Source organism: Oxyura jamaicensis (genome assembly GCF_011077185.1).
Source record: "Oxyura jamaicensis isolate SHBP4307 breed ruddy duck chromosome 27 unlocalized genomic scaffold, BPBGC_Ojam_1.0 oxy27_random_OJ102518, whole genome shotgun sequence".
In the NCBI taxonomy this organism is placed as follows: domain Eukaryota; kingdom Metazoa; phylum Chordata; class Aves; order Anseriformes; family Anatidae; genus Oxyura; species Oxyura jamaicensis.
The window spans coordinates 1-27,498 of NW_023304833.1; the positions used below are offsets into that span (position 1 = coordinate 1).

The following is a 27,498-nucleotide window of genomic DNA, read 5'->3' on the forward strand; positions in this document are numbered from 1 at the left end:
CAGGAGCAGGAGCAGAAACAGGAGCAGGAGCAGGAGCAGGAGCAGGAGTAGGAACAGGAGCAGGAACAGGAGCAGAAACAGGAGCAGGAACAGGAGCAGGAACAGGAGCAGGAACAGGAACAGGAGCAGGAACAAGAGCAGGGGCAGGAGCAGGAGCAAGGGCAGGAACAGGAGCAGGAGCAGGAGCAGAAGGGAGAGCCCCACGCTGGGCCAAGCTGAGCCGGGCAGTGCAAAGCAGGAGGGAAGGGGCTGCTCCTCCTGTGGGGAGCTTGGAGACCCCCGGCCTCACGACAGAGCTCAGCCCTCCCTGCCCCTGCCTTGATCCCTCTTGTACAAGGGAACATCAGCAGCACGGGGCTGTGCCTGGGGGCACCCGGAGCACGGTGTCACTGCCTTTCCCAGAGCATTTGGCTACCCTGTGGCTGGGCACCCCAGCAAGGGTCTGGCATGGGCTGTTCTGTGGCCACAGACCTCCCCGGTGCTGGTGCTGAGCATCCAAGGAGCCAGCAAAGCCCAGCTCGTCAGGGCACTGCTAGGCGCACCAGACCTCCAGCAAAGGACCTGCCCGGGTCTCGCCGTGGCCCAAAACCTCTCCCTGACACGGAGCAGGGCACAGCACACACGTCCCAGCCGTGCTGTCTCTGTTCTGCAGGGGCAGAAGCAGCAGGAGATGTTGGTACATCCCCGGCTGCACCCCCCGGCTGTCCCGGGATGCCCCCCCTGCCTCACCGGCCATCCCCGCTGCACCCCATGGAGGTGCTGAGCCCCAGCACCTTTGCCCCTTCCCACGGCACCCAGAGCGGCTCGGGACTGACGGCGTGAGCCAGGTGTGAAAAACTGCAGCACAGCAGGGCACGAGCACGGCTGCTGGCGTGTGGGAACAGAGCCGGGGCCGAGGCGCGGAGGTGCTGAGCGAGGCTGAGCCACCCAGCACGGTGCCAGGGCTCTGAGTCAGCCCAGGCTGCGTGAAAACCCACGGCAGCTCCCCCTGTCCCGGCTCCTCCAGCTGCCCTCAACGCCTCGTCCGAGCCCCTCTGGAGCAGAAATCCCTCTGGCCTTGCTCTGTGTCACTGAGCGAGGTGGGGGCAGCCCTGGGGGCGGGGGGGGGACAGAGGTGGCTCTGGGGATGGCACGGTCTGTGCCCAGGTCACCGTGTCCCGGAGCAGCGCTCCAACGCCGTGCCAGACACCCCCAGGGCAAGCAGGGGGTCTGCAGGGTGCTGGTGGTGGGAGCTGCTCCCCCCTTTCCTTCCCCCCCCATCGCCCACTCCCCGCTCCCCAGCTGTGGGTTCGGGCTCTGCTGTTGCTCCTGGCTGATGCTGGGTCCGCAGCGAGGGCTGGGGCTGCGCGGTGACCCCGATGCAGTGGTGGGTACTGATTTAATGCCTCCCCTGATCTACAAGCGCTGACTGCACGGGGCCGGAGCCTCAGCCGGGGGCAATCCCCCGATGCAGGGCAGGTCCTGGCACTGCAGGAGCGAGCCAGGATGCGGCCAGGGGCTGCGGGGAGGGGGTTGGCTCCCCTTCTCCGCAGCAAATCCACGGCACCCCCCAGCCCCAAACGCAAGCGAGCGGCCAGACCCACAGCACAGGCACAAACCCCGGGGACGGAGCTGCAGCCCCCAATTGTGGGGGCTCCCCGACGCCCACCCCCCGGCCACGGTGAGGTTTTCCCCACCAGAGGAAGCTGCCTGGCCCCACCGTGAGCGCGCAGACAGGGAGAGGCTGAGCAGGGCTTGTGCCTGCTCGCAGCACCCAGCGGCTCCCCAGGGCTGAGCCCCGTGCTCAGAGCTCTCCTGGCACCTCGCGGAGAGCAGAGGTTTCACACCTGGGTGCCGAGGAAGAGCAAGGCTAAGTGGGGAGGGAGGAAGGCCCCTGCTAGGAGAAGGAGAGCTGGGCACTGCGGGAGCCCCGGGGGCTGCAGCTCGGCACCGAGCCCCGACCCCAGCCCCACAAAGCCCAGGCTGCGTGCGCCCCACAAGAAAGCAGCAACAGGCACAGAGTCAGAGGCAAATTCCTGATGGGGGGTCCCCGGGTGAGGCAGGAGCCAGGGGTGGCCTTGGACACGGTGCAACATCCAGGAGGATGAGTAGGAAACTGTCCTTGAATGTCCCTGTTACAGCCCCTAGGTCCCTGCAGCATCCCACAGGCGGGTGGGTGGCACAGAGAGCATCCCACAGCCTTCATCGTGGGTGGGCAGAGAGAGGTTGGTTCCCCTCGCTCGTTAAGTGTTGTTTTTTTTCCAGGGTTTGCCAAATTTGGGATGTGAATTTCCAGGAATTCCCATGTGCAGAAAGGGAAGGCGGCCTCGGAGCAAACAGCGCGGGATTCCCTGCGCCGCCGCTGGCCCCATGACAACCGGGCTCACCCCGGCCGTGCCTCAGCGCTTTCCAGGAGCAGGTTAATTAATCATCAGGGTTAATGACCGTCGGTGCCGATTAATGGGATCAAACGGCGTGCGTCAGAAATCCAGCTCGTCCTGAACCTGGGTCCGTGCAGTCACACGGAGGCTGCAGGAAGGGTGCGAGAGGAGAAAAGCTGCTTTGTAGGAGCTGCAGTCGGGCAAAACGCCGGGAGGATTCCCTCCCATCCCTGGAGCACGGTGTCGTGGCCTTGCCAAAGGTCGGTCGCCCACCCGAAAGCACCCAGGACCCCGCACGGAGCATGCACACACCGTGCAGCGTGCCCACGGGGGTCTTTCCCCCTGCAGCTCCTCTGCAGCCTCGGCACAGGCGCTGGGCACCCCCTGCCCTCTCCGTCTTCGTGTTTCCTCGCTGCAGGGCCCGTCCGTGGTCCATCCGTGTCCCTCGCTGCCAAGGGACGAGGCGGTTTCCAGAAGCCAGCCCCAGCCCTGAGCACCCCTGCAGCGCTGTGCCTCCCCTGGGACCAGGAAAGCAGGACACAAACCGCTCCGGGGCCTCTCCGCTCCGCCTGGTGACCCCAAAACACATCTGGCAGCTCACCAGACACCGCCACGGCCCCACGCGCGGAGATTTTTCCTGTGCACAGAGCTAGTGTTCAGCATGGAGGTGGTTTTATTTTATTTTATTTTATTTCATTTCATTTCGTTTCATTTCATTATTATTATTTTTTTATTTCATTATTTTTATTTTTATTTTATTTATTTTGTTTTGTTTTTAATTTATTATTTTTACTTTTATTATTTATTTATTTATTGTTTATTTATTTTATTTATTTTGTTTTCCAGGCCCTGCGCACGAAAGCTCCTGCAGCATCTCAGCCTTACCTGGTGGCAGAGCTGCTCCTGCACAGGAGAGCAGCATTGCCACCTCGTGGGGAGCCCAGGACAGGCAGCTCCCTCCTCCACGCCCTCCCTGAAGGATGGAAAACCGATGTTAAAAACGTCAAAAACATTCCTTTGGCAGCCTCCAGCCCCACAGCAGCGCCGGGCCCAGCTCTGGTGCCCACACGCTCGCCTCTTCGGTGTTTTACCAAAGGTTCTGGGGGTCTGGCGGCGAAGGTACGAGCCCTGATGTACGGTATGGATGCCAAATCTGCGGTGACAATGATAAATGAGCTCTCTGGCGCATCCTGGGCGTCCTGGCCCAGCCACGAGGCCAGTCTGCCCATCAGCAGGCTGAAGACAAGAAGCGGCTGTGGCTCTGCTGGGGTGTCTGACTCCAAACATGATTAACGGTCCCCTTGCAGCCTCTGAAACGCACCCAGCAGATGCACTTGGAGCAAGATGCACTGGAAATGCCTCGTTACCCCTCTGGTGCCTGGGCAGCCCAGCAGGAGTGCCGCTGGAGGTGGTTTCTGCTCCGGGAGAGGAAGAAAATGTGATCAGAAAGGGAGGGATGAGAGCCACGCGCTGCTCGCCCGTGGTGGCCGTGGAGCGAATTCACAGCAATGAAAATTTCAGCCCGTGCTCCTGCTGATCCATCACGCGGGGACGCAGAAAGGGGACGGATGCTTTAGGAATGCCGGAGAGACACCGAAATACGTCAAGGCAAACGATTCCCTCCGCCCTCAGATGAGCGCTTCATCTGAAGGCCCCCGGGGATGATGCACCAGATGCCAACAGCCTGTCAAAAAACACACGGTTATTTCAGAGATGGCTCCAAAAGCGGGGCAGGAACACCTACAGAGCGGGAGCTGAGGCTGTGGGAGATGTAGAAGGAGCCGATCAGCTCTGAAACAGTCCCTGGCACGACCCACGCCGACAGGGCCGTGTCCCCGTGGGAGCGATATTCCGGCCCTTTGTGCAGCTCTGACCGGCTCCGTCTGGATCTATACGGCTCCTGACCCCATTATTAATTGTGTAGGAGATTTGCCGCCCTTCGTTATCTGGGTTTTTGGTGTATTTTTAGCACACACAACACAGCTTCGGGCTGCCTGTGCCATCCATCTGCCGGCAGCCCCGTGCAGAGGCGGTGCTGGGAGACGCTCGCCGCTTCGTGAGGGGTTTGTGGGCACACGGCAGGAACCAGGAAGGCTGGAAATGATCTCAGGAGCTCATACCGAACACCGAGAGGCAGGCTCCAGGCCCCCGAATTAGGATTTGGAAGCAGGATTGAATGCGTCTGGTTTTGAAGGGCATTTGGTCACATCCCCATCCGTGGGGTTTTGAGGGAAGGACCCGAGGCCACTCTTGGGCTCATTCTCCTGCTGAGATGGCTCTGGAAAATGCTTTTGTCTCAGCACATCACCAAAGCTTGCCCCTTTCCATGATGTTATCGGGGTGATGGGGATGTCCTGGATGAGCCAGGATTTCGCGATCCCTCATCTGTGCAATATGACCAGGACCTGGGAGGTGACACAGTGCAGCCAGGCTGTGCTGCCCGGGCAGGACACGCAGCAAAAAAGGGCCGAGTTGACCCTGCAAGGGGACGTCCCAGGTGACAGGCAGTAAGCACGAGGAGCCCCGTTTCACCCGATTTATGAGAAAAAAGCTCCCTGAGCTCAGGGGCCCATGTGAGGTGACAAGGAAGGGGGATGTGGCAGTGTCACTCCCTGGGACAGCAGCGGGTGGGATTAACGGGGCTGCCAGTGATATAGGGACACAGCATTGCCCCCCCCCCGTGCCCACCACAGAGATCAGCACCACCATGGGGATGTCACCGAGGGGAAAGGGGCAGCACGGGGAGGGGACATGGGGCAGGCCACGGCTCACACCGTGGGGCCCTGCCCCACACATGGTGGCCCCGTCCCACACGCGGACACGGGGCTGTGCGGGCCCTGTCCCCTGGGGGGCTGCTGAAGGGGGACGGAGGGAGTGGGGCTGGGGCTGGGTGCTGTCCCCACTGTCCCCAACCCCACCCATCTTCATGACCTCCCCGCTGTCCCCAGCACCCCCTGTCCCCAGGTCCCCCTTTCCCCAAGCTCCCTCCCTGTCCCCAGTCCCCCCCACTGTCCCCAAGCCCCCTCCCCATCCCCAGCCCCCCTCCCCCTTTGTTCCCAAGGTCCCCCACATCCCCATCCTCCCTTTTCATCCCTAGCCCCCACAGCTGTCCCCAATGCCCCCCTCCTCTCCCCAGCCCCCCCTCACTGCCTCTAGCCCCCCCCCCTTTGTCCCCATCCCTCCCTCCCTGTCCCCAAGCCCCCCCCTTTGTCCCCCCCCCGGCCATGGCGCAGCCCAGGCCCCCTCGAGGCGCAGCCGCACCGCGCATGCGCCGCCCTTCACTCCCTCCCCACACCCCCCCTCCCTCCAGCGCCCTCCGCCGCGCATGCGCCCCTCTCCCTTCGCCCCAGCCAGGGCGCGGCCGCGCTCGCCCGCGCGCCGTGACCGCCCCCCTTCCTCCAGCCAGGCAGCCAATCGCCGCCCTCGCTCGCCGTGCGTGCTGACGTCACTAGAGGCAGTATATAAGCCGGCGGCGACAGTCCCGCCCCCCTGACAGCGTCTGCAGCCGCCGCCGCGAGAGCATCCTCCGCGCCCACCGCCGCCGCCTCAGCCACCGCCGCGCCGCCGCCTCAGCCGCCGCCCGCCGCCGCCGCCTCGCCGAGGGAAGGGAAGCGTATCGTATGTCCGCTATCCAGAACCTCCAACCCTTCGGTGAGCGCCCTTTGTGCGGCGGGCGGCAGGGCCGGGCCTGCGGCCCCTCCCCGGCCGGGCCCCGCCCCGTGGCGCAGTTGCTATTCCCGGGGCCGGTTGCGTCAGCCGGGGCGGGGGGGGGGGGGGAGGAAAGGGGAGGAGTGGGGTGAGAAAGGAGGGGGCGGGGCTCTGCGCTGACGGGCGGGCGGGGCGGCCAATGGGGAGCGCGGAGGGGTGGGGCGGCCGGCTCTGACGGGCGTTCTCCGCAGACCCCTTTGCTGATGCAAGTAAGGGTGATGACCTGCTTCCTGCCGGCACTGAGGACTACATCCATATAAGGATCCAGCAGCGGAACGGCAGGAAGACCCTCACCACTGTCCAGGGCATCGCGGATGATTACGATAAAAAGAAACTGGTGAAGGCCTTCAAGAAGGTGGGTGCAGCCCCGGGGCGTCGCGAGCCACAGGGAGCCGGGCGGCAGCTGCTGGGGGTGGTGGTGGGGAGCTGCGGGGGCAGGTTTTGCCTTTATCCTACTAAACAATCCTTTTTCCTTTCTTTTTCCCCCCTCAGAAATTTGCCTGCAATGGTACTGTGATCGAACACCCTGAATATGGAGAAGTGATTCAGTTGCAAGGTGACCAGCGCAAGAACATATGCCAGTTCCTCGTAGAGGTAGGGTTTGTTTTGTTCTGGTGCACATGCTAACTAATTTTTACATCAAACGTGACTTTACTTTAATAATGATGCAGGTCCTCGTGTTCTTGGCTTTAAGATACCATGCTGATGGAGGCAGATTCTCACTTCCATATATTAAAACACACTGATGGGGGAAGCTCTTTCTGTTCTGACTGAAATTCTTAAGTAATGTGTTGTCCAGCAAGGTTTAGGAGATGCAGGCTAATTCTTATTCCGTACTTCAGGGGGGAGCAGAGATCTGACGATTCTACAGCATCCGCAGCGTGTGGAGTTGGACGGAGGCTTGTCTGCTCTGAAGTGCTTTAAAGTGCATTTTTTTTCTTGCAGATTGGACTGGCTAAAGACGACCAGCTGAAAGTCCATGGGTTTTAAGTGCCTGTGGGTCACTGAAGCTTTATGCAAGAAGATTTCCTTACAATGAAATTCCCATCTGTCCCTTGTCATAAGTTTAAAACCAGCCGGTTTGTGTAATGTAACAATCTTGGGTCCACTGTTCAGTCTGGACTAGTGTAATTCAGTGATGTAATAAACTGACACGAGCCCATGCTATCTCGTCTTGCTGTCCCTCATTTAACAGAGGTAAATCGGGCGTTTGGCACTGCCCGGCCTGAAGCTAAAAGTAACCAGATGTTCCAAGTTAAGCCAAGGGACTCGGCCTGTCAGTCCAGAGACCGTCCGGATCTCTCCTCAGTCCAGCGGCTCTTCCGTTTCCATGCACGGTAACTGGCGGTGCCTCCTGCAGCCCCGCACGGAGCGAGGCATTGAGCGCGAGCTGTGGCATGGCCTGGGGAGACAGGACCTTCACTCTAGGCAGTGTTTGCTCCTGGTGGTAGAGGGATTTGGGGAAAATTTGACTTTTGAACAAGAAGAGTGACTGAAGAGTGACTTCAAGGCTGGATGCCTGCAATTCTGGCCTGGCAGGTGCTGGTGTCGTACAAGCCCAAAGATACCGGGCAGTGTACTTGAAGGAACCAGTACCTTGGGTTAAACTTTTGACAAGGGATCAATTTTGGACTAATGTAACAAGTATCATTGTAGATAGAGCTGCAGAGCTTACGTGTTACTAGCAACTGCTGCCTAATGCCCTGTGAAGTAACAGATTTTTGGTTTCATTTTTAATGTTTTATGTAATATATTTAAAGTCTTATTTAAATAAAAATGGTTTTCAAAAGCACTTCCTTGGTGGATTCAGTTGTGTTTTGGAGCCAAAATGCTCTGCTTTAAAGAGGCCGTGGCTCTGGGGGACTGGTAGCTTCTGGTGCTGTGGAAGTCGGAGCCTGGTGGGAGGATGAAGCGGGGCGGTGGGCGCTCTGTGCTGTCCTGGGCTGCGTGTCCTAGTGTGACCCGGTGTAGGAAGGGGAAGGCAGAGCAACTGTGGCGCTGCGCTTCCTCATCCCCTGGCCAAGGTTGAAGTAAACAGCCTGAGAGCGGCTGTTGAGTCATTCCCTCTTGGCTGGGGCCTGTTAACCCTTGCCCCAGGTCTCGTGCTTGTTGCTTTCCCGTACGAGAGGTTTGCAAGGTCAGCGCTTCTGCTTCCGGCCAGCAACCGCTGCCACAGGGAGGCCGAGAGCCGGTCTGACACACAAACCCTGGCGGGGTGCAGCACCTTCCTCCTCTCCGTGCTTCAGAGCAACAGGCCTGTTTATGGGGGTTGGCAAATGCGACGTGAAGTGTCCTAAAATCCCCAGGAGTGAGCAGAAATCCGTGTGTTTCCCCCTGCAGCGCTGCTGGCGGCTGTGTCCCATCACTAGGGGGGTGTAGCTGCGGCGCACCCTGCGTGCTGCGAGGGCAGGGTGCTGGGGGACCTTACAACCCGCCCAGCAGCGGATCCGCAGGGAGGCCCCTCGTGGTTTTGGCAGCTTTCGAAGAACCAAGCCGTGTTTGTCCACTTGCTGCTGTGAAGCTCCTGGCTCAGCCTGGGTTCTTTGTGCGGCGCTCAGCCCTCTTTGCTACCGTTTACTTCCCTGTGAGACTTTGCTCTCGGACACCAGTTAGCTGCAATTACACGAAGCGCAGGGGGACAGCAGGTGCCCTCACACCCTACCTGCTCCTGGCAGAGCGCCTGCGGGCAGCGGTGAGGCTTGGCCTTCCTGCCTGCCTGAGCTCCTGGGGGCTCTCGTGCTTGGTGGAGCTTTTCACAGAGCCCCTGTAGCTGGAGCCATCCTTTGGTAGCTAACAGAACCTGTGGTGTTAAACTGTGGGGTTAGGAGTGAAAGCTGAGGCCATCAAACATCCTCGGACACAACCACACGCCCCCAGATCTGGTCTGGTCGTGCCTCAGTTTCTTTTGCTGGGGGGGTCAGCAGCTAGGCTGGCTTCTGAGGCTCAGTGCAGGATGTGCTCAGCTTTGGGCTTTGCTCCTGCCCTAATTTTCTCCTTCCTTCCCTCCCACTCTCCCTTTTGATGTCCGGAACCTTCTGCCTTCAGCACAACCACTGCTCCACAAACCCAGCTCAGGGGTGCTGAGCCGGGCGTGCTCCATCTGCCATTTGCCGGCCCTGCCTCAGCCCCACTTCCCTCGGCTGGCACGGCTGAGGCTGGGGAGCAGGCGAGGGACAAAGTGAGACAGTCAGAGGCACGGACGGGTCACTGCCACGGCGTCTTCGGGGATGTCCAGGTGGGATGGAGCAAGCAGCCGGACGAAGCCGGGAGAAGGGAACGAGCCGAGCACCCGCGGTCACTCTGCAAACATGCGTCAAGGCGCTGCCGAGCCGATGGGCTGCAGGAAGCAGCCGCCGTGCCCCCGTCACCCTGACGGCTCATTTGGCCCGCATTGAGCCTTTAAAAGCCAGAAATTGCAAAACAATTTGTTTGTTCCTTGTAAAAAATGCTCCCAGGAGCGAGCCATCGATTGCTGTGGAGCACTGGAGGTGCCGGGGCTCTGCTGCCTTCCTGCCCATTCAAAGCCCGTTTGTTTCGGGTTTATTTGTTTGGAGAGGGCGAATATTGAGCTTTGCAAACACACGGCATGGGGGGAGCAAGGGCAGGCAGCAAAGCGCCGGCGTGTGCCCAATCCATAGCATATCACTGACGCATCTTTTATTGCAGGAGGGACACAAATGTCCTCTACAAACACAACAGGCTGAGGGTAAATACGAGAGGAACTATTGACGACGACAGGAAATACCAAACCCAGTGTTTTGCCCTAGTTCACACCCCACCAAGCCCCTGGGACCCCCAAAAGCCTCCCCTTGGATGGGGGGTCCCAGCTGTGGGGGGGTCCGTGAGTGTAGCAGGCCCGTGCCCAACAGGGGAGCACACGGCTGGGTGCTCTCAGCCAGCACCCCGGCCACATACTGCTCCCCCAGCACCCATCATAGAGCCCAGCAAGGGGCTGGGGGACGGGGACGGGGGGGTTGTGGGGCAGCTATACATGAACATCATCACATGCATGTAGAAAGCATGATCTGTGCATGATGCTTACACGCCCACCTGTGCCATATATTCTGCAGCCATACAAACACGCGCACACGTGCTACGATGGCGACAATCACCCCTTGTAGTTTTAATTTGAATAAATAAACATGCCTGTCTGCTTGCTTTGCCAACCGTTACGATTCTTTACGTGTAGACTTTATGGTGCACATGGCCCTGGCCGTGTGTATACATGTGTGCATGGGTATATGCATGGTACAGCTACAGCTTTGTGTCTAGTTCTAGAGATCACTACATCTTTACGCAGCTCTACAGCTAGCTGGGTACATATTATTTTCTATGCATTTAAGTACGTAAATTAAGGTACCTTTATATTTATATCTAGCTAGTGATTGAGAAAGGGTCCGTGCAAGCAAACCTACACATGCATGCACACACACGCACACACTCAGTCTGCCTCTTGCTCTGTATACTACAGCTATATTTGTTTACGCATATTCAGCTCTCTCTGCATGGCTGCCTATACGGGGTATATAGACAGCCAGTATATCTCCGTGCATATTCGATATTTAGACCCCTAGCCATCCATTATTATGTCCCTAAATATCGGTATATATGTATAGCCAAGCACATACACATGTACATGTCTATGTAGACATGCAAGCACGTAGCTAGATGAAGTAACGCACGTTTCTGTACGCGTCCACACAGCCATGGCCAGCTGCCCTACAAACATCCGCGTGTGCGGACAGACGTGCCTTTATATTGTTAGCTCTATTTCTACATGTGCACGTGTCTAAGAGCATACATACATAAACACATGTATAGGTGTAATTGTGTGCACGTGTCTTTGTATGCTTGGGTGCATAAATACATCTCTCTCTCTCCAGATATTGCTGTAGGTGCATCAAGTTATGCGTGTGCACAGGTAGCTATGTCCATAGCTATGTAGCTATGCCTATATAAATTTTTATCTGTCTTTATAAAACTCAAGCTAGGCAGTGACTGAGATAAATGCGTATATGTTAAAACATGTGTGTGTGGGCAAAGGTGGACTGTGTGTATGCGTGTCTGGCTGTATGGGTTTGTGTCTGGGTGTTTATACACTCACAGAGTCATTTACTTCGGAAAAGACGTCTTAGATCAAGTCCAACCATTAACTGAGCACAGCCAAGGTTACCACTAAACGTATGCATGTATATATGTGACGTGCGTGTGTAGGTACATGTATGTATATACGTGTATATGTGTCAATGTGTATACATGTGTGCATAGAACCATTCATGTTGGCAAAGGCGTCTAAGATCAAGTCCACCCATTAATTTCAGCACTGCCAAGTTTACCACTAAGCATGTGGATGGCTCTGTACACATTATGAGCATGTATGTACACGTGTGTATGAATACATGTGTGTTTATACACAAGTCTATAGAATCATCGACTCATTTATGCTGGAAAAGACGTCTAAGATCAAGCCAGACCATTAATTTCAGCACTGCCAAGTATACCAGTAAGCGTGTGTATGTGCATAGCCATGTATACGTTGGGGGGGTAGGTGTGTGTATGTACACGTGTGTGTACGTACAAGTGTGTGTATGTACACCTGTGTGTATGTACACGTGTGTTACACACGTGTGTACACCCCTGCACCCCCGGCCCCGCCGCGCCCTGGGGGTGCTGCGGGGCGGTGCGGGGCGCGGTGGGGGCCGGCCGGGGCCGCCCCTCCCGGGGAGGAGCGCGGCGGGGGGCGCCTTGAAAAGCGGGGCCGGGCTCGGCTGTCGGTGAGCCTGAGTCCTGCAGCCAGCAGGTGAGGGATGGGGGGACGTGGGGCGAGGCTGGGAGGGATGGGGGGAGACCTAGGGAAGGATGGGGGGACATGGGGAGAGGCTGGAAGGGATGTGGGGGCTGAGATGGATGCGGGGCGACTTGGGGACCAGCTGGGAGGGATGGAGAGGGATCTGGAAGGGATGGTGGGGACATGGGGACCTGCTGGGGTGCATGGAGGGGGACCGGACAAGGGGACAGGGAGACCCAGGGACCAGCTGGGATGGATGGAGCAGGACTGGGGACCAGCCGTGCGCTGGGGACGAGCACCCCACTGCCCCACCTGCACCCCACTGAGCTGCTGGCCTCACTTTGGGGGCTGCAGCCCCTCTGCTCCCCTTCCCTCCGCAGCCATGAAGGGAAAGGTGTGCGTCGGCCTCGTCCTCGCCGTCGTGGCGACTGCCTGCCTGTGCCGGCCGGCCGCGAAGGCACCGGGTGCCACGGGGGACCCCCGCTGGCTCCCCACCAGCCTGGTCCGGCGGGACTGGCCCGAGCCCCTGTCCCAGGAGCAACAGCAGCACCTCATCTCCCGCTTCCTGCCCCACGTGTTTGCAGGTACCTGCCCCACATGTTTACAAGGTGCAGGGTGGGCAGCCCCGGGGGTACCCCATAAGGCACAGTCCAGCCCCAGCCCCGGTTGTCTCACCCCAATCCCTTTGCCCCCAGCAGAGCTGAGGGACCGCAAGGGCTTCGTGCAGGGGGACGAGGGGGCAGAGGCCCTGCACGACCACTTCTACCCCGACTGGATGGATTTCGGCCGCCGGAGCTCCGAAGATTCGGTCGATGCCTCATAAGCACTGCCCCTGCCATGCAGAGCGCTGGCACCCTTGGTGCGTCTTTCTTCCTGCAATAAAGCTTTGGCACTACGGCCTCTGCTGCTGGGCTCTTTGCTGGGAAAAGCTGGGGGCTGCGGGGCTCAACCCCCAGCCCCAAGGGGAAGCACAGGGCACAGCAGGAACACACAGCTACAGACACGGCACACGGGAGCTGCTTCAGGTCTTCACATTTATTGGACAGGGGACAGGGCACAGCTGGGGACGAGGGACAGAGCCGGCACGAGTGACAGCTCCACCCTGAGACACTCGCTGCCAGCAGCCCCCGAGCAGCGCTGCTACTTCTATGTGGTGGGCAGGAAAGAGTTTTAAAACCCTTTGCTTTAAAAGTCAGCCCAGATGCTGCCCAGTGGTGGTGACGGGGGTCTCATCCTGGCACACGCAGCCCCTCCTAGCCTCAAGCAGAGGCTGAGCAGCGCCCTTGGCTGCAGCTGGGACAGCTCCCAGGGGACGAGCTGCAGCAGGAACCAGAACAGTTTTTTATTGCCAACAACCAGCTCTAGTGAAGGGTCCACAGCCCCTGGGTGGGGACAGGGTCAGTGTCCTCCAGTGCCCTGAGCATCCTGCAGCTGGGGGACACGGGGCTGGGTGAGCAGTGCAGTGGGACCCTGTGGCATCACAGCGTTGTGTCCGTGCAGTCAGGGCAAAGCCCCTGCAAACCAGTGCCAGGCCCTGGGGCAGCACCAGGAGGCAGCTGGGGTTTGGGTGATGCTGCCTCCCCAGGCAGAGAGCAGGAGCCTGTCCCACCTCTGTGCCCCATGGATGAAGATGAAGAGGAGGAGGACACATCTCATCTCATCCCAAGCTTGCAGGCTCTGCTGCGCCATCACGTCGGCGGGTCCCGGCCTCCCCTGTGCTCCCCTCGTGCGTAGGACAGCTCCCCTCTGGCCACCACCTTATCCAGCCCCAGGCGGCGCAGCTTCTCCACCAGGTTCAAGCTGAAGATGCTGCTGGGGGGCGAGGGTCGCTGCTGGCCCCCAGCCCCAGGGAAGGGCTGCAGGGAGCACCGGGGGTCCTGGGCAGGGAGGGAGGGGGGCCACCAGGATGCAGCTGAGGGCACCGAGGCAGAGATGCCCCGCACGAGCAGGAGCCTGACGAGTCCCAGGGGGGTGCTGGGGGGTCCGGGGCTGGGCAGCGCTGGTGGGGGGGTGCAGAGGTTCAGCCTCTCAATGGGCCCACAAGAAGGCACGACGGCGTTATACAGACTGGAGGGGGAAGAAAGAGAGAGCAAGGGGGGGGCATCAGGGAGCTGGCTGGAGCTGGGGGGGCTGCAGGCAGAGCTCGGCCTCTTCTTCGTCCCCTTCCTGCATGCCCATGGCCCGAGCGGGGTTGGGGTGCAGCCCCCAGGCAGCAAAGAGAGGAGGGGGCACAGGCACTGCTCCACGGGCATTGGGAAGGCAAAAGTTCTCCCTGGCTAACAGCAGGCTCCAGCTCAGCCCAGCCCGAACCAGGGGCACATTAGGGCTCATTAATTAAGGTGCCTGGTCCTCACTCCAGCCCAGGCCCAGCAGGAAGCAGGGGGCTTGGCAGAGCTCCACTCCAAGCCCTGCCTGGCTCCTCCAGCACACCCTGGGAAAGGGCCCAGGTTTTGAAGTAGCTGGAGGAGGAGGAGGGAAAATCAACAGCAGAGAGGCCCAGGCACCAGGAACAGACATTGCTCCTGCCCCCAGGAGCTCTCCAAGGGGATCTCTTCTTCCCATCCTGGGAGCAAGGGGAGGCTGCCCCCAGCCTCCTGGCTAGGCTGGGGCTCGAGCAGTGCAAGTCGGGGACGTGTCCACGAGCACCTCTCAGGGCAGCAGCAGCCGGGGGCCCCAGGAGTGCCGCATCCTGGAGAGGTGGCAGGGGGCCATGGGGGGATAAGGGGGGGAGCAGGGGACAGCAGTGCAGGCGGTGGGGGGGGCCACCCGCCTTACCTGGGTGTCACCGTGGTGATCTCGGTGGTGGGGTGGAAGATGTGGCAGGTGGTGATGGTGAAGGTAGATGGGGTCTGGGGGAGGTTGTTAGCGGAGAGGAACACTGGAAGGGACAGGAGACACCGGGTTAACGGGGAGGGTGGGGGGGGTGCAGGAAACGAGGCACATGCGGAGGCAGCGAGGAGGGCGCTGGGCATGCAGGAGCACCAAGAGGAGCACCACAGTCGAGCTGAGAGCCATCACTGACCAGCAGAAACCCATGCACAGGGCGCACACCGGGCTGCGTTTTGCTCAGCACCCGCTCAGCGGAGGCTCGGAGCCAAATTCTCTCCCAGACCCCCCCTCCCTACATGCTCCCATGCCGCAGCATGCCCACGGGGAGGCAGAGGCAGAAGGGATGGACGCTGGGGGGTGCGAGGGGTAACTGCAGCAGGAGGGCAGGGAGGTGGCGGGGTCCGTGTCGCCCCCCATCCCCTGGCCCCGTGCTCACCCCCGGGGCGCTCCTTGGCTTTGGCGGGTGTGGAGGTAGGGAGCAGCTGGAAGGAGGCAGCCTCCACCTCGTCCTCCTCCAGGTCGGTGAGGCTGTACACCTCCTCCAGGTCGATGTCCAGCTGCCTGAAGTCTTTGGTGAGCACCCCGGGACGGGGCACCAGGATCCCCCCCAGGTTGGGCCGTGCCAGCTGCTGCCAGTGGTGGAGCGTCACCGAGCCTGGGGAGGGGGACACAGACACAGGAGAGGGGCTCAGCCGGGCCCAGGGGCACCTCCAGGGCTGTACGGGGGGGGGGTTCTTGGCACCCCCGTGCCCCTCACCTTCCAGGGGTTTCACGATCTGCAGCTTGTCGGGCAGGTAGGTGAGGGAACCGAGGGAGAAGCCGGAGCCGGTGGTCAGCTCCGAGCCCCCCGAGTGGTTGGTGCCGGTGGACAGGACGCTCTCGCTGGGGGTGAGGAAGCCGCTGGAGCCCTCCCCGTCCCGCAGCCTCCACAGCTTGCGCTCCCGCTCGGCCTCGAAGAAGGAGCGCTCCTCCGAGGCATGGCTCTGCTGCCGCGCCGACAGCCGCTGCACCGCCGCCTCCAGGTCCCGCCGGCCCGGGGCAGCCCCCCGGGGCTCCTCGCCGGACCCCTCGCCCCTGCCAAGGGGTGCGGGGTCATTGGGCTGGGGGGGGTACCTGAGCCCCCACCGCATCCAGCCCGCCCCAGGGTTGCGGCACAATCCCTGCTGCAGTGGGATCAACACCCCAACCCCTTCGCGGGGGTGGCAGCTCCACCACGAGCCCCCCCACCCCAAAACCACCTCCCCAGCACTCACCGGGTGCCCTCTGAGCCACAGAGGCCGGCGGGGGGGGTGTTGCCCCCCCCGGACGGGGCGGCCGACATCTGCTTGGAGCTGGGCACGTTCAGGGGAGACTCGGAGCACGACTTGGCTTTGGCCGCCTGGTTCACCGCTTTCACCGTCTCGAAGACGCGCAGGTAGCTCCTGGGGGCAGGACGCAGGTGGATGCTCGAGCCAGCCCCCTCCCCATCCACCAGGCCCCCCCCCCCCCCCTTCCAAGGGGCTGAGGCTCACTTGTAGTCCGAGGAGGAGCCGTCTGTCCCCTTCCTCATCGTCCCCTTGATCTCAGCTGCCAGAGAGTCCTGGAAAGGCAGGGGACGGACGTGGTGTTGGCAAGGGGGGGGAGCATGGAGACCCCCCCCCCGACCACCAGCCCGCCAAGCCCCCCTAAGCCCCGTGCTCACCAGGGGCAGCAGGCTGGGCGCGCCGTAGCGGCTGACGGTGCTGTTGGGGAAGCTGCGGCTGCGCAGGCTCTTCACCTCCTCCTGGGCTTCCTGCAGCATCCCACCACACTCGGTGTACTTCTCCTGCAGGTCCCGCAGCTGCAGGGGTGGGGGGGGGGGGGGGCCGGGCCCGCCCCCCCCCCCCCCCCCCCCAGCACCGGGCAGGGGACAGGGCAGGGGACAGGGCCACTCACCGCGCGGCACTTCTGCTGCAGGTCCACCACCTGCGCCAGGAGCTGGCTGATCTCCTCCTGCTGCCGCACCGTGTCCTCCGCCTTGCGGGCCAGCTCGTCGGAGAGGCAGACGACCTGCTGGCTAGCTTCAGCTGGGGACGGAGCGGGGGTTGTCACCGCAGACCCCCCCCCCAACCCCGAGTGGAGCTGCGACCCCCCCCTCCCACCAACCCAGCCCCACGTACAGAACTGCTCCACGCAGTCGATCATCAGCTGGTGCTCCTGGTCCTCGTACTGGCAGGTCTCGATTGCAATGTTGGTGGCCTGGGGGAAAGAGAGGACGGAGGGGCTGAGCGTGAGGGGCAGCACCACCAGCCCCCCCCCCCCGGGGGGGTTCAGGGGCCGCTGCCGCCCCGGGCCCCCCGGATCTCCCCCCCCCCCCACCCCACCAGCTCCGCTGCTGGGCACCCCGCGTGTCCCCTCACCTCCAAGCGAAGCTTCTGGTTCTCCTCCTCCAGGCACTTGAGTTTCTGCTGCAAGGTGTCGTACTGGAAGAACTGCTGCAGGGACGAGGACGACTCCTGCCGCCGCAGCCTGGGGACAGCGTGGAAGGTGCTGAGCACCCGCGGTGTGGGCAGGATGGGGTCACCCCCCACCAACCCCATCTGCAGGGCCCCAGAACCCACGGGGCAGCCCCAGCCCAACGCCTCCACCCACCCCCCAACCCCCGAGCAGCCCCACGGGGGGGGTGGGTGGCGGGGCAGGGACCCACTCACGGCGTGGCGGTGGCCGAGGTGGGCTCGCTCTCCTCCGTGGTGGTGGTGTAGAAGTGGAGCAAGTCGTCCCGCATGGAGACCTCGTGGCGCAGCTGCGCGATCTGGGAGGAGGAGAGGGGACATCAGGGCACGGCCGGGGGCCACAGGCCCACCCCCCTGGCCAGGCTGGGCACACGGGGGGGGTGAGGGCAGTGCTCTGTGCCCAGGGGCTGTGCCCAGGGGGCTGGTACCTCCTCTTTGGCCAACTCCAGCTGCTCCTCCAGCAGCTCGTTGCGCTCCGTCAGGCTCCGGTTCTGCTTCAGCAGGGACTGCCCGATGCGCGCCGCCAGCTCCAGGTCCCGCTCTTTCTGCGGGGGGGGCAGGTCTGTGTCAGCTGGGATCCGTCCCCTCTCTGCCCCTTCTCCTGCAGACCCCCCCCCGGGCTCCCCGTGCACGGAGCAGGCTGCGGCGTACCTCATCCAGCAGGTTGGTGACGGCATCGATGTCGTGGTAGGTCTTGGTGATCCTGACGGCCCGCTCGGTGCACAGGACTGGGGGAGGAGGGCAAAGGGTGAAGGCTGCTGGGGTGGGGGGCTCAGCACGGTTCCCCTGCTGCCCTCCCCCCCCCGTGCTGCAGCTCCCCGAGCACCTCACGTTGTCCCCTGCGTTTCTCTGTGATGGGGACAGGAGGTGGAGCTGCTCCACGCTGGTCACCAAAATGGATTTCTGTGCAGCGTGGTGCAGGCAGAGATGCTCACGATGGCACCGTGGGGAGCGGGGCACGCTTCCCACCTTGTCCCCCCTCCCCACATCTCGGGGTGGTGGAGATGATGCCAAGGTCGCCTGGTCCCAGCCACCACCCTACCTGGACAGGGCGGCAGCCCTGACGCAGGACACATGGCCAGGATGGAGAGAGGCCAGCAGCGGAGACGGGGCTGGAGGTGACACCTCCAGCAAAAAGCCAGGCTGGTACCAACAGCAGCGGGTGGCACCGTGCAGGGCTGAGAGGCAGCACCACCTCCACTCTGTCCCCAGCCCCCTCCCCAGACCTCCCCGCCAGAAGCCAGCCCTGCCCTGCCCTACTTTCTCCAGGGGGCTGCTGACCGAGGCAGAGCCCAGCACAGGGACCTGCTCCAGCCCCTGCTTTGGTGGCCAGGAGGCAGGGGATGGCCCACAGCACCCCCATTTCCATCGCACTCGGGGAGGGGGGGGGGCAGCACCAAAACTGATCCTCGGGGGATGTTGTGCATGCACCCACCCCGCTGCCCCTCCGGCTGCAGGGACACAAAGATCTGCGACGGGGCAAAGGCAGCTGCAGGCTGCGGCCCCAGGAACAGGCAGCAGGAACGCCACGCTCGAGGCTCGCCTCCCCCCAGCGCCTGGGGCTCTGGCACAGACGGGCGGCGCGGGGCCGTCTGTCCCCCCCCCAGCCCCAACCCCACTGACTGCGCCTGCGGACGCTGCCAGACGGCGCCGGGCACGCACCCAGATGGCAGCGCCGGAGCTGCGCAGCAGGAGGGAGCCGGCAGCGAGCACGAGGCCCCGAGCCCTGCTTATACCTCAAGCCCTTTCCGCTGCCGACACCCCCTGCTTGTGTCCACAGCCTCACGGGCATGTGCCTCAGTTTCCCCCCAGCAGAGCGGTGCATGCCCCATGTCCCCCCATCCCCCCCCCCATAGCCCCAGCAGTGCTCCCCCAGCTGGGGGGGGATGTCTGGGGCAGGCAAAGTGGGTTAACGGGAGAGGCTCAGCCACACAAATCCCATTACACTGCCCCAGCTGGGGTTGTGTAATGGTGCGTGCGTCGTCATGGCAATGCCCCCACTCGCCACCCGTGTCCCTGTCCAGCCCCCAGCAGGCACGTCCATGGGGAGAGGGGGCCAGCCCCAGCCTCAGCCCCCTCCCCATGCCCCAACAGGGCCTGGTCCCTGCAGGGGTCCCCAACTGCACCTCGTCAGGCCACTGAGCTGTTAATTGGAAGTAATTAGAGCATGAGCATTGTTATGGCGTGAGCAAGCGGCAGGCCCTGGGAGCCGCAACACTGGCGGACACGTATGCACCCGCGCCAACCGCCGGGGCCTGATCCTACACAATGAGGGGTCCTGCACCCCAAGGGAGGGCAGTGCCCCAGCCCCTTGGGGACACAGCACTGGGGGACCCCTCCTCATCCCTCCACTTGCCACTGTTGGGGTGCTGACCACCCTTCCTGGGGAACATGGGAACCCCCAAGGGCAGCAGTTTCCTCCCAGCAAGTGTGGTCGTGGGGGGGTTGCCAACCCCATGGGGAAAGGCACCGTGGCCCCAAACACAGGGTCCCAGTCTTAGGGCATCACGGAAAGGGCACCAGCAGCTGCTGGGGAGACCCCAGCCCTAAAACCTTCCTGGCACCGCAGACCGAGACCCAGCCCCGGACCCACACCAGCCTCAGCCCCACTCCGCGCACCCCGGACCCCAGGACCCCTCACCTTCCTCCAGCTCCCGAGCGATGGGGTCTGCGTCGCCACCCCGCTCCGCATTCCCGTTCAGCTCATCGTAGGCAGCGGGGCTGCTCCAGATCTCCATGGTGCCGAGCCGAGCCGTGCCGAGCCGCTCGCTCCCGCCCCTATTTATGGGGTCGCCCCGGCTGCGCGCACCTGCCCGGGCGCATCCCGCCGGGGGCGGTGCTGGGCTGGAGCGGGGCGGGGGCGGCGGGGCCGGGGGCTGCCCGCTCCCCCCGGTACGGCACGGCAGAGCACGGCACGGCACGGTTGGGCTGGCAGCGGCTGCGCGCCCCCCGTGCGCCTTGGGGACCCGGTCCCGCTGGGGGCGCTTGGGAGCCGCGCTCCCCATTCTGCACCCCGGACCTTTGGAGCACCCCAAACCTTTGGAGCATCCCAGGAGACTCCCCCCGTTGTGCAGCCTAGGACCAGGTTCTCCTGGGGGGCACCCCATGGACACGCTCTCCATCAGGTACCCTAAGGCAGGGGTCCCCATCGGGGCACCCTGGGGACGTGGTCCCCACCAGGCACCCCAAGGCAGGCTCCCCATCGGGGCACCCTGGGGAGGCGTTTCCCATCGGGGTGGTCCCGCTCAGCCCTGGGGTGCTGTGTCCCACCTCAGCAGGACTTGGACACGGCGGGGTCGGGGCACAGCAGCCCCCCATGGTGCCAAGCTCTGACTGCCGAGAGGGGACACTTGAGGGGTCGCTGGCTCCTGAGCAGCAGCTTTGCAGGGCTGACCCCAGCTGGGTCACGCACAGGTGGCAGCTTCTGGCCCTTTGGAGGGACAAGAAGGGGTTTCAGGACGCCCTTTCCAAGCCCCACCTGTGTGCAGTGCCAGGTCACCACGGCGTGCTCCCTGCCCTGCACCTGGCCAGCCTCATTCTTTCACCCCAAACTGTCCCCATTGTCACCGACAGCGCACAGCAGGGTGCAAATGCTGCACGCCTGGGCGCCCAGTGCGGTGCTGGGACCCACGGGAAGGGGCTTTTCCTTCCTCCTCAAACCTGCCCCGCTCAGCAGCCCCTTCTGAGCCCCATCACGGGCTGGCACGCGCTTGTCCCCTGTGTGTCCTGGGTGCCCCACGCTCCCCGGCTGGCACCCCCAGCACCTCCACAAACGCCCTTGTGCAGAGGCAGGGAGAGCTGAACAAATCCCTTGAATCGCGGAGGAGCTGGCTGCCACGTTGCGCAGGGGTGGTGGGCAGGAGGGCAGTGGGGTCTGGGACCCTCTGGGGCTGCGCAGAGCCACGGGGCGCTGAGCGGGGCCGTTCTCCAGCAGGATGCTGGTAATGCCAATGCACACAGTGCCTCCGCCACTGCCTGCCCCCCGTGCCTCTCCTCGTTAGCACTGAACCGATCAATGAATCGATGAGGCTGGGGGCAGGAGCTGCCCTTCAGCATCACACGATCCAGTTGTTTGCGGGATTCCCACCCGCTGGCCCACACTCCCCTCCCTGTATCCTATCCAGGACCCGGACCCCTGACCATGTCCTGCCACAGCCACAAAACCCTCCCGGAGCTGGGGCAGGACCCAGGCGGGTGGTTTCTGCCTGGGGATGTCACAGCCCGAGGGCAGGGACTCGCCCCGCGGGCACCCCAAGGACACAGCCCACGTCTCGTGGTGGACGGGCAGGAGCCGCTTCCTCCTAATCCCCTGCCGGGGGATTTGCTCCTCCGTGCAGGTCCCCCGGGTCTCTGCGCAAGCAGATTACAGGGGGCTATTTCTGATGGCAGCTTAAAGGTTTTGGGGGGGAAAGGGATGAGGGAGCACAGGCCCCTGCCACGCTGGTACCGCACAAACATCACCCAGGTGCCAAGGCACGGGGAAACGTGACACGGAGAGGGACGTGGCACAGAGAAGGAATGGTGATGCACAGGGTCCTGCTGAGCCGGGCGCTGCAGGACCGGGGGTCTGGGGGGGCAGGAACACCCTGGGGTCAGCCACAAGCACGGGGTGGCCCCCAGCCCAGCCCCTCGTATATGGGCAGAGGGAGCCAGGCTGGCAGTGGGGCTCAGCCCCATCTGCCCCACATCCATCCCCCCCCAGCCCCTCGCTCTAATCCTGCCCCCATCACACGTGCACCAGAGGCAGAGGCACAGCACGGATCGTCCCCTCTGCGGTGCCCACCAAACCCTGACCCTGTGCCGGGAAGGGGCCTCGCAGCTCCCTGGTTGGGAATCACCCCCTCCCCAGCCTGGGGGTTGCGGGGTTCTCCCCCCAGGCGCCCGTAACCCCACAGGGCTGGCAGGAGCAGCCCCACACCCCCCGGCCACTCCGGGCTGTGTTTGGTGGCACAGCAGCACTTGGGGCCACCAGAACACCCATCACGGGTGGCCCCTTTGGTGTGCCATCCCAGAGAGATGCAGGGCACGGGGAGGGGGGACACGCCGGGGTCCCCAGGAGCTGTCTGCGAGCGTCTGGCTCAGCTCAGCAGAAGCTGCTCCCAGAATTAGCCCGGGATGTTCTGGGCAAGGAAATCCACCCCGGCAATCCCGTTAGCGGCGATTAACTCCCCCACTGCGCCCGCAGCCCCCACCTGGCTCAAACACCATCACCCGCACCCCACTGCACCCTCGCCCAGCCCCACGGCGCGGGATGGGGCACTCACGGAAGTACTGCAGGGTCTCCGCGATCTGCTTGGGGGTGAGGGGGGCTGCGGGCTCCGGGGGGGCAGGGGGGGCTCGCAGCCAGTCGTCGTGGTCGTAGCCGAAGACAGTGTCCGCCCGCAGCTTGTAGCGGGGCAGCTGCTCGCCCAGCAGGCTGATGATCTCCACCTCGGGGACATCGCCACCGCTGCACAGGTCTGGGGACAGAGGGGCACCGGGTCAGCCGAGGGGTGGGGGGAGCCGGGGCCAGGATAGGGGGGCAAAGAAATGGGGTGGGGGGCAATGGAGGAGAGCTTCATGCACCCCTCGGTCTCGTCTGTCCCCTCGGGGTTTGGGGCTGGTGCCGCCAGCAGCCAGGTCACCCCCAAAGCCACTCAGGCGGTGCATGGGGGACTGGGGGTCCCAGCGCGGGGTGGCACACGGGGACCCCCCCCAGCTCTCCCCAGTCCCCCTCCCCTCCACCCCCCGCTTTCTGCAGGAAGGGTCCTGCTGCCATCTCCTGGCCGTGCTCAGCCCAGCCAAGCGGCGCTGGGGACACCAGGGACAGGGACACGAGGTGAGGGACGCCGGGATGGTGGCTCAGCAATGGCCATGCGATGGGGCCGGGATGGGGGGGGGGGTGACCAGGACGGAGCTGTCCCAACCCTGACCCCCTTGCCCCGGTCCCCACGGCCACCCACCGGCACCACGGGCTCTACCCACCGGTGATGGTGGCGGCATCGCGACGTCTGCCCGCAGCCGGGGGCACGGGGTCAGCGTGGGGCAGGGCAGCGAGCGGCGAGGCCGGGCCGGACAGGAGGCAGTGGGCAGGTGGGCGCTGGCCGGGGGGCGTCTCTTGCGGGCCCGCGGTGTCCAGTTTGGCTGGCGTTACGTGGGGGAGCCGGCTGCCATGGGGGGACACACCTTCCTCCCTGACCCCCCGGAGAGGTGCTGGCAGGAGGCAGAGTCCCTTCTCCGGCCGGTGCCTGGGGAGAAGGAGGTGTTAGGGAGATGTACGGGGGACGAGGGACACGTCCTGCCCCCCAGCCATGTGCTCAGGCACCCATGTGGACCCTAAGGGTCCTCCCCACCAGCTGAGCCCCTCCCTGGGGGCAGCATCAGGGTGGCACTGCTGGGTTCTGGGGCTTGGGGAGACCTGGACAGCAACGCCAAGACTCGTCCCATGGCTCAGTGGGGACACAGGGGGACCACGGGGACAGCCAGCAGCGGGACAGGCCCCAGCTCAGCCCCCGCTTCCGTGGGTTGCTGCAGGGGGGTTTTGGGGTTGGCGCAGGGTCGGCGTACCTGCTAAGCGCTGCTCCGCACCACCGAGCTGGTGGCCGCTATGTGATGCGGGGTCTCGGCACCAAAGCAAACACTTGGTGACATCCGGATCGGCGCCAGCTGGGGGAGAGGATGCTCCGAGGGGACCGGGCAGGACCCTGCTCCCCCATCCAGGCGCTCGGCAGCGAGCGGACACGGCTGCGGTGCCGGCAGCTCTCGCGGGAGCCCTCGGGAGCCCCACCTTGCAGAGCAAAGTTCAGCTGCCATCCTCCACCCCATCGCCGACGAGACGCGGAGCGCAGCCCCGCCGTGTGCCCAGGGCAGGGCCGGGCAGCATCTGCGGCTGTGCCAGCCCAGCCATAAACACATCATGAGACAGGCCATAAAACCGACACGTTCCCGGCACCTCCAGAGATCCCAGTTTGGGCCGTGGCCACTGCTGGTCCCACCGCCGTGTGGGGCAGGAGCTCCCCATGCCAGCCCCGTGCCCCCCATCCCTGCTGCAGTGGGGGAGCTGCTGCGTGCGGCAGCCCCTCGGCCCCGGGAGCGGCTCCAAGCCGGGCACGTCGCTGCCCTCCCTGCTGGCACGTGCTCCTGCCTGGCTGCTGGCACGTCCACAGCACCAGGGCTGGGCCACCCTGTGCCTGGGCCAGATCATCCCCGGCACGTGGGACAGCCACGGGGTGGCAGAGACACCCCAAAGCACACCCGCAGGTCCTCTGCCCCACCACGGCAGGACCACCAAACCCGGCTGGTCCGATCCTGTCCCGTGCTGACCTAGAGAAAGGCTCCCTGGCCCCAGCGGCTCTCTCCCTCCCCATTTTTGCCCCGAGAAGGAGAGGGACCAACCGTGCCGAGGTGTCGGGCTGCCGCTGCCCCGCTCCCGCGCTGCCGCTGGCTCTGGGGAGCGAACCTCTGCGTCAGCACAGAGCCCTGCGTCTCCTTTTGGCCCAGCTCCTGCACATCCATTAACTCTGCCCGGGCAGGGGACCTTGTTCAGACACGTGCGAGCAGCTCCCATCGCCCCCGGACCCTGCCAGCCCACCGGTGTTCAGCCACCATGGTGCCCATCGGCTGACTTGGGGACGTGTCCCACTTGGGGACGTGTCCCTGGCGGGGGGCACAGGGCAAGAGCAGGGGACGGCAGAGCCGGGGGTGCCCCGACGGCGGGGCAGGAGTTGCAGGGCTCAGCCCTGGTGCACGTGCAGACCTGCACTCGCTGCTCCTTGCCCTGCTCCGATGCTGTCACCCAGCTCCTGCCCGGGCTCCTCCGTGCAGCGCGGCCGTGCTGGGGCTCCCCCGAGCCCTTTCCCCACCCCGTGCCGAGGAAGCTCAGCGGCAGCTGAGCCGTGCTGCGGCCGGCTGGGCTTGCTGTGGGCTATTTTTTCCCCTCAGCTGCTGCTGCAGGAGCCTGAGGCCGGGCTGGGGAGCAAGGAAACTCTGCAAGGGCATGGATCAGGGGGAGGTGGCTGGAGGGGCAGAAGGACTTGGGGAGCTTCCCCATGGGGACGCACAGCTTGGTGCCACCACACAGGAGGGACAGAGGCTCCCAGGCCTGGCTGGTGCCACTGCCCAGCACCTGGTGCGGCTGCTCCCACGCCCAGCGCTGCAGAGGAGCAATAACAATGCTCAGGGCAAGGGTGAGGCAGTGGCTCAGTCCCGGTGCTGGGACAGGGGTGATGACGCTGCTGCCCTGCCCTGGCCCAGGGGACGTCCCCAGAGGAGTCCCTGTAGCGGTCCCCAGCCTTGGAGCATCCCTGCTGTCGTGCAGGGAAGGGCACGGCCACAGCTCCTGCAGCCCATCAGATCCCATCCCAGAGTGCAGGAGGCAGCCTCTGCCCGAGGCATCTTTCAGAAATGGGCCTCTCCCCGCATCCAAGGACACCGGGGAAGGACGTCTGCCCCAGCAGGTAATCCCACGGGCTAGCCTCGCTTCCCAGGTAGAATTGGGTCCCCCCTCTCCCCAAGCCTCAGCTCCGGCTCCACCACCTCTGCTGCGTTGTGGCCCCCGGACACCTGACGCTTTGTCACAGACACCAGACCTCACCACAGGTGACCCCACGGTGGGTTTTGGGCGAGCGAGGGGGCTGAGCCCTGCGCCTCCCTTCCCCCTGCAGAAATATCCTCGGTGGCATCAACCTCTTCCCGTACAGCAGGAAAATCCCTCCCCGCTCCTGCGTGCAGACTTCCTGGTTCGTGCATCGGGGACCACAAAACACAGCCAGAGCCCGGCCACCGCATCCGAGCCCCCTCCCCGGCCCCGCAGCCAAACCAAACACCACGGGAATGGGGACCCCATCCCTGCTGCCACCCCCGAGGCCTCTAAAGCCGAGAGAGGGGAAAATCCCACCCGGGGTGGGAGACTTTGTTGGAGAGGCTGAAAACTTGTTCAGTGTGCTGGGGCTCCTGCGTGGGAGCAGGGCTGCAGGGATGGGGAGAGGAAAAAAAATGAATTATTGGGGGGGGGGCGCAGCCATGGGGACCGGCACAGCCTGGCACGGCTCGGGGGGCTCCCGTCGGACCTTGGGGGGGGGGGGGGGACTCAGGGTGCCAGGAGGTGCTGGGGCTCGGTGTGCTGGGGGAAAACGGGGAGAGTAGAGGGGGATAAAAGGGGGGGACCAAGCCAGAGGCGCGGTGCGCCCGGTGATAACGGGGGGCCCGGTGCGCCCGAGAGCGCTGCAGCTCGGTGTGCCCCGGCGAGGGGCCGGGGTACCGGGAGAACCGGGGGCTGGGGGTACCGGGGGGGGTACCGGGGGCTGCGATCGGGGCTGCCCCGGGGCTGCGCGGGGTCGGGCGCGGGGCGCACTCACCGCTGCGCGCTCGCTGCTCCCGGCGCGGAGGCGGCCGCGGGGCCCTCGCCCATCGCTCCCGCGGCCCCGCCGCGAACAAAAGCCGCTCCCCGGGCAGGTGCGGAGCGAGGCCGGGCATGCCGGGACCTGTAGTCCGTCCCGCAGCCTCCCGGGGCGCCCCCCCAGCCCGGCCCGGGGCCCGGGGCCGCGCTGAGCCCCCTCCCCGGGCACGCAGCTCCGGGGGGACCCCGGGAGAGGCGGCAGCTCGGTTGTTCTCAGCCCCCCTAAAAAAATCAACCCCCCCCCCCTCCCCGTCGGTGCCTCCCCTCCCAGCCCCGCCGCAGCGGGATGCAGAGGTGGGGGCGATGCTCGCTGGAGTAGGGGGGGGGGACACCGGCACCGCTGGGCAGCGGCCGGGGCTGGGGGGGGACGCGGGGGTGACAGCGGGGGTGTCCCCCCCCCAGCTGGGGAGCTGCGGTCCTGCCGCGGGGAGATGCAGGGGGGGGGTCCGGCTCCGATACTGCCCAGCCTGGGGCACCCGGAGCATCCCTGAGAGGGGTCGGGATGGGGCGCTGGGGAGGGGACGGGGACACCGGGGGGGGGGTCCGGGCTTGGCACGGCCAAAGCTCCAGGAAGAGCGGAGCCCCGTGGCACTGCGGAGCTGCCGGCAGGTGGCAACCAGGGGCCGAGACGAGCGGAGATGCAGCCGAGGGCTGGGCGAGGCGGGGGGAGCCCCGGGGGTCGCCCTCAGTCTCTCTGCCCCGTGTCTGCCGGCAGGGGCCGGGGGAAGGTCCCTGCCTCCGGCCAGAGCCCCCCCGGCCACCACAGCCCCGGGTTCCCAGCGCAAGGCGGCAGCGCCTGAACCCCCCCCCCCCGCAGCTGGTTCGGCTGCTCTCCTGCACCCCCCAGCCCGGGCTGGGGGCTTCTCCCCATTGCCCACCCCTTGCAGTGGCACCTGCAAGCCAAAGGATGCTCGGGTCCGGCCTCGTGCCCCCCAGCCTCATCGCTGCCCTCCAGAAGCGTGCTCA

At 64.2% G+C, this 27,498-nt stretch overlaps 3 protein-coding genes across 3 annotated transcripts; 2 read left to right on the forward strand and 1 right to left on the reverse strand.

Moving 5' to 3' along the window:
• Positions 1 to 5,843: 5,843 nt before the first annotated feature.
• LOC118158437 (eukaryotic translation initiation factor 1) lies at positions 5,844 to 7,235 on the forward strand. The gene is made up of 4 exons (XM_035313096.1): positions 5,844 to 6,011; positions 6,260 to 6,423; positions 6,561 to 6,662; positions 7,014 to 7,235. The coding sequence occupies exons 1-4, from the start codon at positions 5,981 to 5,983 to the stop codon at positions 7,056 to 7,058; spliced, it is 342 nt and encodes a 113-aa protein (XP_035168987.1). The 5' UTR covers positions 5,844 to 5,980; the 3' UTR covers positions 7,059 to 7,235.
• Positions 7,236 to 11,802: 4,567 nt separating this feature from the next.
• LOC118158438 (gastrin/cholecystokinin-like peptide) lies at positions 11,803 to 12,752 on the forward strand. Its single transcript, XM_035313097.1, has 3 exons — positions 11,803 to 11,868; positions 12,211 to 12,440; positions 12,555 to 12,752. The coding sequence occupies exons 2-3, from the start codon at positions 12,239 to 12,241 to the stop codon at positions 12,677 to 12,679; spliced, it is 327 nt and encodes a 108-aa protein (XP_035168988.1). The 5' UTR covers positions 11,803 to 11,868; positions 12,211 to 12,238; the 3' UTR covers positions 12,680 to 12,752.
• Positions 12,753 to 13,455: 703 nt separating this feature from the next.
• Positions 13,456 to 26,752, reverse strand: LOC118158436 (trafficking kinesin-binding protein 1-like). The gene is given in 16 exon segments (XM_035313095.1): positions 13,456 to 13,923; positions 14,632 to 14,734; positions 15,122 to 15,340; positions 15,443 to 15,759; positions 15,939 to 16,106; positions 16,197 to 16,264; positions 16,367 to 16,525; positions 16,528 to 16,730; positions 16,824 to 16,902; positions 17,064 to 17,172; positions 17,355 to 17,455; positions 17,585 to 17,701; positions 17,808 to 17,884; positions 22,421 to 22,615; positions 23,121 to 23,383; positions 26,492 to 26,752. Coding segments are annotated over 16 exon segments (2,610 nt in total). The 5' UTR covers positions 26,545 to 26,752; the 3' UTR covers positions 13,456 to 13,544.
• Between the last annotated feature and the right edge of the window lie 746 nt (positions 26,753 to 27,498).

Excerpts from the sequence above, each read along its gene's own strand:
- LOC118158437 (XM_035313096.1), top strand. The coding sequence starts at position 5,981 with ATGTCCGCTATCCAGAACCTCCAACCCTTCG. Across the intron at positions 6,424-6,560 it reads TGGTGAAGGCCTTCAAGAAG|AAATTTGCCTGCAATGGTAC; the intron begins GTGGGTGCAGCC and ends TTCCCCCCTCAG. Across the intron at positions 6,663-7,013 it reads TATGCCAGTTCCTCGTAGAG|ATTGGACTGGCTAAAGACGA; the intron begins GTAGGGTTTGTT and ends TTTTTCTTGCAG.
- LOC118158438 (XM_035313097.1), top strand. The coding sequence starts at position 12,239 with ATGAAGGGAAAGGTGTGCGTCGGCCTCGTCCTCGCCGTCGTGGCGACT. Across the intron at positions 12,441-12,554 it reads CCTGCCCCACGTGTTTGCAG|AGCTGAGGGACCGCAAGGGC; the intron begins GTACCTGCCCCA and ends TGCCCCCAGCAG.